This window comes from Myotis yumanensis, unplaced genomic scaffold, assembly GCF_028538775.1.
Source record: "Myotis yumanensis isolate MYYU_CA2020_CCGP unplaced genomic scaffold, mMyoYum1.0.hap1 SCAF_12, whole genome shotgun sequence".
NCBI lineage: Eukaryota > Metazoa > Chordata > Mammalia > Chiroptera > Vespertilionidae > Myotis > Myotis yumanensis.
The window spans coordinates 48772798-48786945 of NW_027223763.1; the positions used below are offsets into that span (position 1 = coordinate 48772798).

The 14148-nt window shown below is 37.0% G+C and overlaps 1 protein-coding gene and 1 pseudogene across 4 annotated transcripts in view; one reads left to right on the forward strand and one right to left on the reverse strand.

The window, feature by feature from the left end:
- The window catches only part of RIC1 (RIC1 homolog, RAB6A GEF complex partner 1), a 102502-nt gene that overhangs the window by 17012 nt on the left and 71342 nt on the right, over positions 1-14148 (forward strand). For 3 of the 4 annotated variants that reach the window (XM_070431620.1, XM_070431621.1, XM_070431622.1), the window contains exons 2-3: positions 6303-6410; positions 12037-12116. In XM_070431620.1, the coding sequence (XP_070287721.1) occupies positions 6303-6410; positions 12037-12116 (188 nt within the window). Of the gene's footprint in view, positions 1-6302; positions 6415-12036; positions 12117-14148 lie in introns of those variants that run through there. The other variant, XM_070431623.1, reaches the window with a different exon arrangement.
- LOC139020536 (small ribosomal subunit protein eS26-like) lies at positions 9659-10012 on the reverse strand (annotated as a pseudogene).

A 14148-nucleotide genomic window follows, 5' to 3' on the forward strand; every position in this document is an offset into this window, starting at 1 on the left:
CCTGGGCTTTTGTTTGCTGGGAAAGTGTATATGCTTGTCTAACCACTATTCCCATCAAGATTGAGGACATTTCCATCATTCCAGTAAGTCCTGTACGCCCACTTCAAATTGGTCTGCTGCCCTTTTCCCCTATATAGTGGTTGGCCTTGGTCCAAGCCCTGTCCTTCCAGAATGTTCTGCAGTTCTTGTCATCAATGACTAAGCTATATATAGCAGGAAGTGATATATTACTGTTATCTTAAGTAGGAGCTTTTGAATAAATTATTTCAAAGAAGCAGTTGGGAGTTTTGTTTTATAGTATTTTAATTGAATTTATTGGAGTGACATTCTATATAATAAAGAGCTAATATGCTAATTAGACCAAACAGCAGAACGACTTTCCGGACGACCTTCTGGATGAAGCTGGGGCCGCGAGGGCCGAGACCCTTGCACGAATTTTGTGCATCGGGCCTCTAGTTGGTTAATAAAATTAAATAGGTTTCAGGTGTACAATTCTATAATACATCATCTGTATATTGTATTGTGTGTTCACCACCTCAAATCAGGTCTCCTTCCATCACCATTTATCCCTCTCATTTATCCTCTTCTACCCCCACCCCCTTTCTCTCTGGTAATCATTAGACTCTTGTCTGTGAGGTTTTTTGTCTTAATTCCTTCACCTCTGTTTTATAGTATTTTAAATATGTGATCCTGAGACTTAAAATATTGAAACGGTACTATAACAAATGATCTTTAGGATTTACTGTATTATTTATTAATTACTATATTATGTTCCATATAAACTACTTTTGCCCCACTCTGTCTATAATTTGCCTATTCTGGAGATTTCATATAAACAAAATCATACAATATGTGGCCTTTTGTGTCTGGCTTTTTTTCACTTAGCCTAATGCTTTAAGATTCATCCATGTTGTAGCATGTATCAGTACTTCAAGAAGCTACACAAAGCAAGGAAGAATTTTCCCATAGAGCTGTCCTGGCCCTGCTGATACTTTGATTTTGGACTTCTTGTCTCCAAACTGGGACAATATAAACTTTGGTTGTTTTAAGCCACTCAGATTTTGGTATTTATTGTTTTTTTTTATCCTTACCTGAGGATATGTTTATTGATTTGAGAGAGAGGAAGGGGGAGGGGAAGAGAGACAAAGGGAAGGAGGGAGAAAGAGAGAAACATCAATGAGAGAAACATCATTAAGTTGCCTCCCTTACATGCCTCGCCACCTTTTGTTTGGTTGTACAAAACAACACCTAACCAACTGAGCCACACCATAGAGAGACTAGGGTCATTTCTGGTCAGCTTTGCCTCTATCTTGGGTTTGTTTGACTCATTGAGTTTTTTGTTCCTTACTCCCTGGACTCCATTGGTCTTTGCATTTGGCTGACAGTAATGCTCTAATTGGGCCTCTATTTTCTATCTCCCTGACCAGGGTGATTTAAGCTATTAACTGTTTGGTTGGGGAGGAGAGGTGTAAACTATTCGTTTTCAAGTGATCTTGGTTAGGGAAGATAAGCGCTTATGTTTTACTATCTGGTTGCAAATTGCTTGACTTGTTTGGCTCTGTTTGTCTAACCATTTGCCACAGTCCCTTTTCCCAACAAATGTCCCCTAACATCTGACTATCCTGCCTCAAGTCTAGCTGAAGTTTCCTCAATTTTGTTTATCTTTTTAAAAACCGACTGTTTTGTTATTTCTATATTGTTTTAGTATTCTCTATTTACTTATTTCTACTCTAGTTTTATTTAACTTTGGACTCGTTCTTTTTCTAGTTCCTTGAGGTATAAAATCAGGTTGTTTTGAGATCTTTTTAAATGTAGGCGTTTACCACTATAAGCTTCCTTCTTAGTACTGCTTTTGCTGCATCCCATAGATTTTGGTATATTGCATTTTAGTCTGTATTTCAAGATAATTTCTAAGTTTCCTTTTGATTTCTTCTTTGATCCCTTTGTTGTTAAAGAGCATGTTTAATTTCCACATGTTTGTGAATTTTCTAGTTTTTCTTTTGCTGTTGGCTTCAAGTAGCATTCCATTGTGGTCAGAAAAGATAGTTGATACCATCTCAATCTTCTGAAATTTGTTAAAACTTGTTTTGTGACCTAACCATTACAGTATTACAATATTCTATTATTGGTCTACCTAGTGACCTATACCAACCACTTTTATACTTGTTTATGCTATTGTATTGCTGTTTAGTGACCTTTCATGTCAACATAAAGAACCCCCTTAAGCATTTCTGGTAAGTAGGTCTAGTGGTGATAAACTACCTCAGTTTTTGTTTGTTTAGGAAAGACTAGCTTTTATTTTTGAAGGACATTTTTGCCAGATGTAATAATATTCTTGATTGGCAGCTTTTTTCTTTTAGCACTTTGAATATATCATTTCACTCCTCTCTGGCCTGCAAGGTTTCTGCTCAGAAATCCACTTACAGTTTTATGTGGGTTCCCTGGTGACAAGTTGCCTTTTTATTCTGTTTTCAAAATATTCTCTTTGCTTTTACTTTTGACAGTTTATAATTTCTCTCAGTGCGGATTTGAGTTCCATTTAGGGGGCTTTGATTTGGATGTCCATTTCTTTTTTCAGTCATTATTTCTTTGAATAAGCTTTCTGGTCATTTCTCTCTTCTATGTGTATATTAGTCTGCTTGTCGGTCCCTTAAACTTGATTCACTCTTAAGATTTCGTGATTTCAAATGAGTTTGCGCATCCTTTTTTTATGCGTGATCTAGTCTTTTGTTGAACTCGAGATAATTATCTTTAGCTCCATGATTTCTGTTTGTAACTTTTTAAAATTTTCTATCTCTTTGTTGAAATTCACTTTGTTCATCCATTGTTCTTCTGACCTTAGGTAGTATCTTTCTGATGGTTATTTTGAATTACCCGTCTGGTAAATCATGTATCTCTGTTTCATTGGAGTTTGTTTCTGGAGATTTCTTTCCTTTGTTTGGAACATACTTGCTTGTTTTTTTCATCTTCATTAACTCTCTGTGTTGGTGACTGTGTGTTAGACAGAGTCTAACTCTCTGTTAGACAAACTAGCCTCATGTATTAAAAGTCTCCCACCATCAGCCAGCCAGAGATTTCTTATAGCCTCTCAAACCTCATGTTAATCCAACGCGCTTCCTTTATTCTTTGCAGTTCTCTGGTGTCTAGGGTATGCTGGATTCCCTAAATGCACTAAAGCAGGGTCCTCAAACTTTTTAAACAGGGGGCCAGTTCACTGTCCCTCAGACGTTGGAGGGCCGGACTATAGTTTAAAAAAAAACTATGAACAAATTCCTATGCACACTGCACATATCTTATTTTGAAGTAAAAAAACAAAACGGGAACAAATACAATATTTGTATTTGCATGTGGCCCGCAGGCCGTAGTTTGAGGACCCCTGCAGTAAAGCAAGTGAGACTGAAATGGTTCATCAGGCATCCTGAAAAGTTGGATCCAACTCTTTCCCTCCCTAGGGGTAAGCTGGGACCTGAAGTTTTCCCCCCGTGCTCTGTGCTGAGCTGGGCAGGGGCTGTGGCAACTTGTACACCTCTGTCTCTATTCTCACTAGATTTGGCAGGTTTCATCAGTGCCCTGTGAAAGGCAAGGCCGAAACCCCTCCCCCTTTGGGCAGCCCCCAGAAAAGTTTGGGCATTGAAGCTGTGGACTATCTTGTTCCCCAGAGAGAAGTTGGGAGCTGGGGTTTATTGTCCACTTGTTCTGTGCTAAGCCAGGAGGGAGGGCTATGGCAACTGCTTGCCTAAATCTCTGTTTCTATTCTCACTTCCCCCACAGTCAACTAGGTTTTTCTAGATCTCATCAGCACTCTAAGAACAGCAAGACAGAAGTCACTCCTTTGGTTAGCCTCCATAGAAGTTTGTGCACGAATGATTTCTTTGCCCAGGAAAGAGCTGTGAATCTTTTCTCTGTTCTCTCAGTGCTGATGAGACATGATGACTATCCGTCCACGCCACTGTCTCTGTTCTCCCTCGGGTGGCTAGATTATGCTGGTGCTGTCAGCCTTCCAAGACTGGCAAGACAGAAGCCAGTGGAAAGGTGGGGGCATTGGACATGCAGCTTACGTCTTTTGCTCTTTGGGGATTAGCTGGGAATTGGAGGATTTCTTGGCACTATGTTGATGAGTAATTTCACTTTTACCAAGCGTTCAGGTGCCTTTCAACTAGTTTCTGGATTACTCAGAAGCAGATATTTTTTTCTGTGAATTGTTGCTGAATCTGTGTGTGGGGGACAGAGTCCAGGTTTTCTATTCTGCCATCTTGCTGATGTCACTACTCCCAAGGTACTTGTTTTTAACTTTAAGTTGATATTTGAGGTAAAAACAGCTAATGCCTAAAAGTTTTAATGTGTTTGGAGTATTGTTAGCTTCTTAGAAACTTTTGTATTTCATTTTTAGACATTAAAGAAAGCTTTTAAGGAGATGGTCTATATAACTTTGGAAAACAGTGTTTTAACTGGTTATCCTAAGGTTAAACTAAAAAAAGCTATTCATAAAAACTATTCTGGTTGTAAATTAGTTTCTTATAGGGTTATAGATAACAATTCCAAACTATTCTATATATATTAGAGGCCCAGTGCACAAATTCGTGCACCAGTGGGGTCCCTCGGCCTGGCCTGTGGGATCGATCCCAAACTGGCTTTCTGACATCCCCTGAGGGGTCCCGAATTGTGAGAGGGTGCAGGCCAGGCTGAGGGACCCCACCGGTGCACTATTGGGGCTGGGGAAGGGTGTGGGAGGTTGGCCAGCTGGGGAGGGATTGCGGGAAGGCTCCAGGGCTTGTCTGACCCGTCTTGCTCAGTCCTGATCGGCTGGGCCCCAGTAGCAAGCTAACCCACCAGTCGGAGTGTCTGCCCCCTGGTGGTCAGTGCATGTCATAGTGAACGGTTGAGCAGCTTTATCATATCATTAGCATATTACGCTTTGATTGGTTGAAAGGCTGATCGGTCGACCTGACACTTAGCATATTAGGCTTTTATTATATAGGACTAGAGGCCTGTTGCATGAAGAGATTCATGCAATAGGCCTTCCCTTCTCCTTGCTGCGGGCACCGGTTTTCCTCCGGCACTCGGAACCCAGGCCTTCGCTCTGGCCGGAGCCACCTTCCGTCTTCCGTCTTAGCTGCTCCGGCTCGCCTTCAGCCTTCGCTCTGCCGCTTGGAACCTACGTATGCAAATTAACCACCATCTTTGTTGGCGGTTAATTTGCATATCACGCTGATTAGCCAATGGGAGGCGTAGCAAAGGTACGGTCAATTACCCTGTTTGCCTATTATTAGATAGGATAGTAGGGTTAAACAAAGAACTAAATTAATTGTACGAAATAATAGCCAGATTTTTCTCTGTCTTAAAAATGTTAAAAGTAAGTAAGGGAGAAGGCTGGAGTGAACCACCTTGTGATTGATTATAACCACATGTATTTCTGTGTATAACAACATGCATATACTGTATATATAGAAAGAAATATAAAGAAGTAAATGTGTATATATGGGATAGTATAGGTACATGTATTTTACAATGTATTTTCTGAGAGGACCTAGAACAGTGGTGGCGAACCTATGACACACGTGTCAGAGGTGACATGCGAACTCATTTTTTTGGTTGATTTTTCTTTGTTAAATGGCATTTAAATATATAAAATAAATATCAAAAATATAAGTCTTTGTTTTACTATGGTGGCAAATATCAAAAAATTTCTATATGTGACACGGCACCAGAGTTAAGTTAGGGTTTTTCAAAATGCTGACACGCCGAGCTCAAAAGGTTCGCTATCACTAACCTAGAAGCTAGAAGCAATGACATCTCACTAGCAACAAGTATCTTGTTTCCAGATCTTGTTTTATAAATGCTATCCTATCTAATAAAAGAGAAACATGGTAATTAACCATAACTTTGCTACCCTTCCCATTAGCTAATCAGGGCGATATGCTGTCTTGTAGAAAGAATTAGGAAGTATTCTCTCTGCTTCACTCTTCTGGAAGATATTGTGGAGAATTTGTTCCTTAAATATTTGGTAGAATTCACCAGTAAGCACATCTGGGCCTGTTTCTGTTTTTTATTTTTTTATGATTATTAATTAGAGATTCAATTTCTTTAATAAATATAGGCCTATTTAGATTACCTTTCTTTTTGGTTATTTTTAGTTGATTTTCTTGAACTAATTTAAGGTAATTAATGATTTAGTATTTGATTGTTATGTCTTATACTTTTAGAATCATTAAAATATTTTGAGTACTTCATGATAAATTATCTTAAATTTGTTTGTATATATTCTTATAAAACATTAATAAAACACAACTCTCTTCTTCCAGCCTAGTGTGTTAATCGTAACCTACAAGGAACCTGCAAAATCATCTTCTCAGTTTGGATCCTACAAGCAAGCTGAATGGAGGCCAGATAGTGCAATGATAGCTGTGTCAGTAAGTAGGTTTTTCAACTTTAACAGTGTTTTCTTATGAAATCATTACATTGCATTAAACTTGATTCTCTTAGGTGACTTCCTTTCAATCTTTATACCCATTAGTGTTTATCTTCTGTGATAGAAATTGCTGAACCAAATCTTCTATTCAGATTATTTTTATTATATCTTCTTTCTTGATTCTTCTACTTCCTCTCATTTTAAATGTAGTGCCCATATCCTTTTCTTTTTATTCTTCTAACTCCTATTTTGCCCTTGAAGTCTATTTAATTCAGATTTTTAAAGCTTTTATCTATATTCACACAGTACTCCCAAATTTATACAAGTTCTTCCCTTTATTCCCAAAGATGTCTCATAAAAATAGTAAACGTTGCGTTTATGTCATACTGAATTCTCATTTGCATTTGGATCTATTTCTGCATTTCTTTTTTCTATTTTTTTTTAATTTGGTTAACTTTACCTCTTTAGTTTATGTTTTGTCACTGTCATCTCTTGGACTGTCATCACTACCAAATTTGAATTAGCAATAATGTAAATAGTTAAATATTTATTGAGCAGCTCCTACATAAGTACTTTTATAACTAGTTTATGTGGATCATCTCATTTAATCTTTAAGTCAACACTTCAAAGTAGATACAATTATACTTTATAGTAGATAAGTATATTGAGGCTGTGAGAAAATAAGTTTTATCCAAAGTTATATAGACAGTGTATATTGAACAGAAGGAATTTAAACTTAGGTGCTCAGATTCCATTTACTGTACTCTTAACTACTACACTGACTTATCTCTCTGCTTTCTGTCCTTTTCTAGTCCGTGCTATATAATGGTGACTAGGTTAATCATCTAAAAATGATCCACATGGTCAAAAATAATTGACTAGTTTCTCACTTCCTACACTAGGGGTTTTGCAGACTACCAACCATACACCAGGTCTACCCTGCTGCCTGTTTGTGTACGAACCATGAACTAAGAATATTTTTATGAATTTAAATGATTGAAAAAAAATCAAAGAGGGATAATATTTTTGGCACTTGGAAATTACATGAAGTTTAAATTTCATTGTTTATAAATATGTTTCTTGGAGCATAAAAATATTTATTTACATGTTGTCTATGACTGTTTTTAAACTGCAGCAACTGACTTGAGTAGTCCTGACAGTGACCACATGTGACACTTCCATTCTTCACTCTCCTGCTCAGCACTTACTATCATAACATGCTAAGTGTCCGGTCATCCATTCAACCAATCAAAGCGTAATATGCTAATGATATGCTAAAGATGCTCAACTGCTCACTATGATGTGCACTGACCACCAGGGGGCAGACATTCTGACTGTTAGGTTAGCTTGCTGCTGGATCTGGCAGATTGGGACTGAGCGAGATGGGCCGGACATGCCCTGGAGCCCTCCCGCGGTCCCTCTCCTGCTGGCCAACCTCCTGCATCCCTTCCAGGCCTGGATCATGCACCGGTGGGGTCTCTCTGCCTGGCCTGCTCCCTCTCGCAATCCAGGAACCCTCGGGGGATGTTGGAGAGCCAGTTTCAGCCCAATCCCACAGACCAGGCCGAGGGACCCCACTGGTGCACAATTTGTGCACCAGGACTCTAGTAAATTATAGGAACACATTTATAAATTCAGTGTTTCAAGTGCCATGCATATCTCCATACCATGACTTTTTAAAAATTATTTTTATTACTAGTGCATACTTATTATGTCAGAAGAAGGGGAAAATAGACTTTGGAGTGTGGATTATTTTATTATTGAATTAGATGGCAAAATATTGTTATGCAGTAACGCTGGAGTGAAGCCAAAAGAATATAAGTTGACATTATCCAACTTAGAACTTAAGTACTAATCACAGTATTTCCAACACAGTGAAATTAATAGTTAGAAAATTTTAAAAGGGAAAAAAATATCTCATCATACCAGAAATTCTTCACCAAAATGAAAAAGGAAGTGCAACCAAAGTAAGTTTTCTTGGTTCTTGATAAAGTGACAAATGTTCCAGTACTGCTCAAGTTTTTATGTGAATAGTCAATGTAGATGTACAGTGACACAGAATCGCTCCCTGTGAATATAGCATGGGTAGAACACATCAGGTGTAAAGATTTTCAAAGAAGTTAAGAAAACACTAATTCAGGACAAGCTGAAGTAGAATTCACTAAGGTGTGTTTTAACTGATGATGGTAAGAATATGTGTGGGACAGAAAAAAGCTTATTATTTAGTTGGACAGATTTACAAAATTTGTGCACATGTAAGTAAGCACTTAAAGCCTATGGTTACTTTAGGTTTTTTTTTCAGAAATACAAGCTAAATATCCCGATTTGCTCAACCCCACAGCTATTTGATGGATTAGCAGTCAGTGGTGAAGGTTTATTGTGAATTTTTGAGCTCTGGGGCTGAGATAGAAATTTTTTTTAACTTGAAGAACCACCTGCAGATACTTATCAGACACTGAATTACTTTGGAAGATAGCTTTTGCTGCATTCTTGGTATTATTGTCTAATGTCTTCAATCTAAAACTACAAAGCAAAAGAGTGCTTGTATGTGAAATGTATATATGGTAAAGTCATTTGATGACAATTAATTTTTGAATCACAAGTAATGTCAGACTGCTTTTCATACTCCCACAGTTTTCAAAAGTTCAAACGAAAGAAGTACGATTTCTATTTCAACAAAAATTAGCAGTAGATATATTTCCTGAGTCCAAATTATACAATTTTTCAGACCTTGTTGCAATCGTAAAGGAAATTTTCATATTTCAAAATCCATTTAATCATGAAAACGAGGAGTGTTCCACCTCACCTTCAGCTGGAAGTAATTAATCTACAAGGTAAGGACATGTTAAAAGGCAAACATCAGGAGAGGAAACTATTCGACTTCTATAATTGCCTACCTAGTGCTATATATAGTCAATTAAAATAATAGGCTCATAGATTGATATCAGTATTTGACAGGACTTGTGTGAAAAGACGTTTTCAAATATGAAGTATGTAAAATTTCATTACAGACCAAAATTAATAGAGGAAACTTTGCAGTCTATTTTGATGATAGGGAACACCAACTTTAAACCCCAATTAAACAAAAATGTTATTCCCATAAATTAATTTCATTCTCTGTAGTGGATGTGTATTACAGAGAAAAATCGTACTCAATTTTCTTTCTTTCCTTTTTTTTTTTTGAAGTACAATTTCCATTTATTTTTCCCCCAGAGAACTTTTTCTTCACTCCTTAAAAGACTTAGCTCCTTACATGGGCTTTGGTGGAGATCATGGGGCAGCACCCACAGGTCTAAATAGGGGTGGGCATGTTTGGTCCTTCCGGGCTTCACTAGAATGATTCCTGACTACCTTGCTGTGAATGGCACAGCTCACATAGTAATGCAGCTTCACATACTAGTACAGCTTGGGAAGCACATTGGCGTCGAAGACACTCACTTCGGAGATGTCCCTAATGGCTGCGGCCTCTACTATGTTTCCAATGACAAACTTCTTAATGGCCTTGTCCTTGGGCACACACTAGGCACAGTTGGTGCAACGAATAGGCTGCACATGGCCTCGGCCTTTTTTGGCATGACCGTTATTCCTTCTTTTCTTGGTCATGCACCCCAACCAGGGCCAGGGATCCAGCCTGCATCCGAGGTATGTGCCCTTGACCAGAATCGAACCCAGGTGAGAGACATAAGTAAAGTCAGAGTGTCTGGAAAAAAATTAAAGAGAAGATATCCTAAAACTTCCAGGAAATCTCCACCAATGAAGCAGAGAAAAAAAAATGCCTTATTATCGTGTGAGCAACAAACCAAACGGAGTTGGGGTCTAAGACAATTTGCTCATATGATTGCAAAGACAGACAGAAACTCCCAGATTGGAGAGGGCTCCCCTGAGGGCTCCCAGATTGGAGTGGGTGCAGGTCGGGCTGAGGGACCCCCACACTCCCCAGTGCACGAATGTCGTGCACGAGGCCTCTAGTATGGTAATAATTGAGAAGATTCACTGATACTTTTGTATTACCCGTTCAGCAAAGCAGCCACTTTTTGCAAATAGCCATTTATACTAAAAAATAATCTATCAAAGTATAATAAAAATAAATGTTACCATGGAATGGGTACTGGATAAGTGAACTTTCCTGGTAACCAAAGTGTAATTGGATTCTGAAGCTTTACTAATTTTGATGGTCCTTTTTCCTCAAATGTATTGTACATTTTCTTAATCTGTGACATGAAATATATTCATTATGAATTAACTGTTTACTTGAGGGTTCCAAGTTCTTACGGCGGGCCATAATTATTCCTAATGTTTTTGTAAACTTTTTAAAAAATATTTTTATTGATTTTAGAGAGGAAGGGATAGGGAGAGAGAGATAGAAACATCAGTGATGAGAGAGAATCATTGATTGGCTGCTTCCTGCACACTGCCCACTAGGGATCGAACCCAGGCTTGTGCCCTTGACTAGAATCGAATTCGGGACCCTTCAATCCACAGGCCGATGCTTGATCCACTGAGCCAAACCAGCTAGGGCAGTTTTTCTAAATTTTAAACAACGAATAGATATTCAGGCACAAGGAGCATTGAAATAAATTTTAAGTACTCTCTTCATTTCTATGATTATATATGACAAAAACTAACACCATTGTATTTATCTATTTTATTTTGTGTTTTTTTATTTGAGAGAGATTGAGACAGACATTGATGTGGGTGAAAAACATCGATCGGTTGCCTCCCATACCCACCCCGATGGGAATCAAACCAGAAACTGAGGTATGTGCCCTGACCAGGAATCGAACCCACCACCTTTTGGTGTATGGGACAACACTCCAACTGTCTGAGCCATACCAGCCAGAATAGCACTGGTGTATTTAGGCATATGTGTATTTTCATTGTAACCTTGCTTATAATAGGAAAAAACTCTGGCATCTTTTGATTCTGCATTCCCATCTAGTCACCAATATGCTGCTAAGTCCTATCTCTAGTTTACTATCATCCTTTTCTCTTTATTCTCATTGCCATGACCTTAATAGAGGCCGTTTTTATATTTTGTGTAGATTGCCTAGAACTCAAAACTTTTAGCTAGTATTTTTCTCCACTTGAAATGCATCTTAATTATGTATAGCTAAGTCACAGCTCTTATATTATTATTTTCAAATCTTGCATTGGCTTCCGATTGCATACAAAATACGTTGCAAACTGCTTAGCCTAGTTTTCAGGGTCTCCTGTGATCTGGCCCCAACCTGCCATTCCAACTCTGTTTCCCACTGCTACCTTTAATACTCCCCTTCACACCCTTCTAAATGGAAGTCTGTTCCACTGCTCTTGAGAGTCACTGTAACATGAATTAGAATGTAATTTGTTTGGGAATAAAGGAAAGATGTCAGCTTACTTTAGAATTTCTTTGTTTCATTGTGATATTTTTCCCTCCCAGCATGTTAAAGTATTGAATCACCATATAACAGCTGAGAGCACTTTTCTAAAGGAGTGGAATATAGCAACTTGCAGAGCAGTGCAATTCTGTACCCAGTACACATTCATCTTATTATTTCCCTTCATCTTGGTATGACAGAACTGTTTCGGAAGTGATTATTGTGTGATTCTCCTGGTTCTCATAGTCTTAAATAAAATTTATCTTTCAGACGGCAAATGGCTACATCTTGTTTTTTCATATTACATCTACAAGAGGGGACAAGTACCTTTATGAACCAGTGTATCCCAAGTAAGTTCATCTTTCATTCTTTTAATATTTGATATGTACACTTTGAATTTACAAAAACATTACAATTCTGGGTTGTCTGAAGTGATTAAAATAAGCTAAGCTAGTATTTCCAAAATAGTGTTTAAAAAATTACCAGGTCTTTGAACTCTCATTACTTGAATAAAGAATTCTGTAGTTAAATAAGTCTGAGAACCTTGGGTGAATGTACTATATCCCTTCTTAGACATTCAGAATTACTATTAATATATTCCAGTTCTAGCATTCTCCCATCCTTATCAAGGAGCTGCTAAGAGACCATATGGGGAGAGGTGAAATGTTTTAAGTAAGTTGAAAGGGCACTTTTTCTTGTGTATATATTTTTGTATATGAATAGAAAAGAATTTGAAGGAACATGGACTTTGATCTTTAAACTATGTTATTCTGTATATTTTGCATTGTTTTCTTACCTTTTCTTTTTTTAATATATCTTATTGATATTTTACAGAGAGGAAGGGAGAGGGATAAAGAGTTAGAAATAGCGATGAGAGAGAAACATCGATCAGCTGCCTCCAGCACACCCCCTACTGGGGATGTGCCCGCAACCAAGGTACATGCCCTTGACCGGAATCGAACCTGGGACCTTTCAGTCCGCAGGCCGACGCTCTATCCACTGAGCCAAACCGGTTAGGGCTTCTTACCTTTTTTTAACCTTACTTTTGAAGTGAAAGAATGTTTTATTGAAAGAACTTTGGAAATAAAAGAACATATAATTTTAAAGAAAAATATCTTTTAAAAAAGATCAAGTCATTAATGTGTATGAAAATATAGATAAATATCTCATTTCTAGGTGGTGGAAGACAGCCAAAGTTTATCGTGTATGTAAGAAATTAAAGGGAAAATTGATTTTATTATGTGAAAATTTACATTTCTGAGAATAGGGGAAAAAAGAACAACATTAAAAGGGCAAGTAACAAACTGGGAAAAATTTTGCAGTAAATAGGACCAAGGCTTACTCTTTTTATAAAGGAGCCATATAAATTGCTAAGTAACACAGAGTTTCAAAAGATAAATAAGCAAAAGCAATCTCAAAAGGGAAAATATAATTAACCTGCATTAGTAACTCTAAACAATAACTCAAAGCAAAACATTATTATAACAATTTTAAAAGACACATTTCAGTATATAAAAATAGTTGTGGAAGTATGGTAAAATGTATTTTGCACGCTTTTAGTAGATATACACAAAGGTGGGAGTCAACTGTGGTACATTCTCCTAAATAATGTGCATCATTAAATATAATGTCTCAGAAAAACTTATAAACTTGAGAATCTGATCATATAATACCTAGTGAAGAAACAAGTCATACAAAATTATATACGTAATATGACCACTACTTTGTAAAAACAAAACAAAACATAAAAAATCATCTAAAGAAAAATGCTGGAACAATACATGTATTGTTATTGCTCCTAAATGGTAAAACTATAGTGATTTTCCAGCTTCTTTCAACTCTTGAACTTTCCAAAATTTTTTATATTTACTGTGGTAAAAAAATAATAATAATAATAGTCCATGTATTTGAAAATCTAAAATAAAAAGGCTACAATTTTTAAGAAATGACATTGTGAAAGTGCTTCTTCAAATAACATTTGTTAATATTTTGGGAAAGGCTAACATACATCATGTAGCTCATAGGTTTTAGGAAATTAGATTTTCCTTGATGCTGTTAGTCACTCTTTCTGTAAGAAATATAGTGTTAATTGAGCTTTTCTGAGTTTTGGAAATTTTTTGAAAAGAACAGAAATTCTTTTGATGATGGAATTTAATTTGATTATTTTTCAATAAAAATCTTCAATGCAAAGACCCTTTGGCAGAAAAAGTATAATGTTAAGATGGTATGGACATTGTAATAGGTAGTTGATATATTTAGAAATTTTAAATATAAAGCTTATTATTTTTTCATTCTAAGTAGTAATTTTGTGAATCTTAGAAAAACTTGTACTCAGTGTCTAACATGTCATTTACTTGTGCATTTTAAGCTACTGCATCCCAA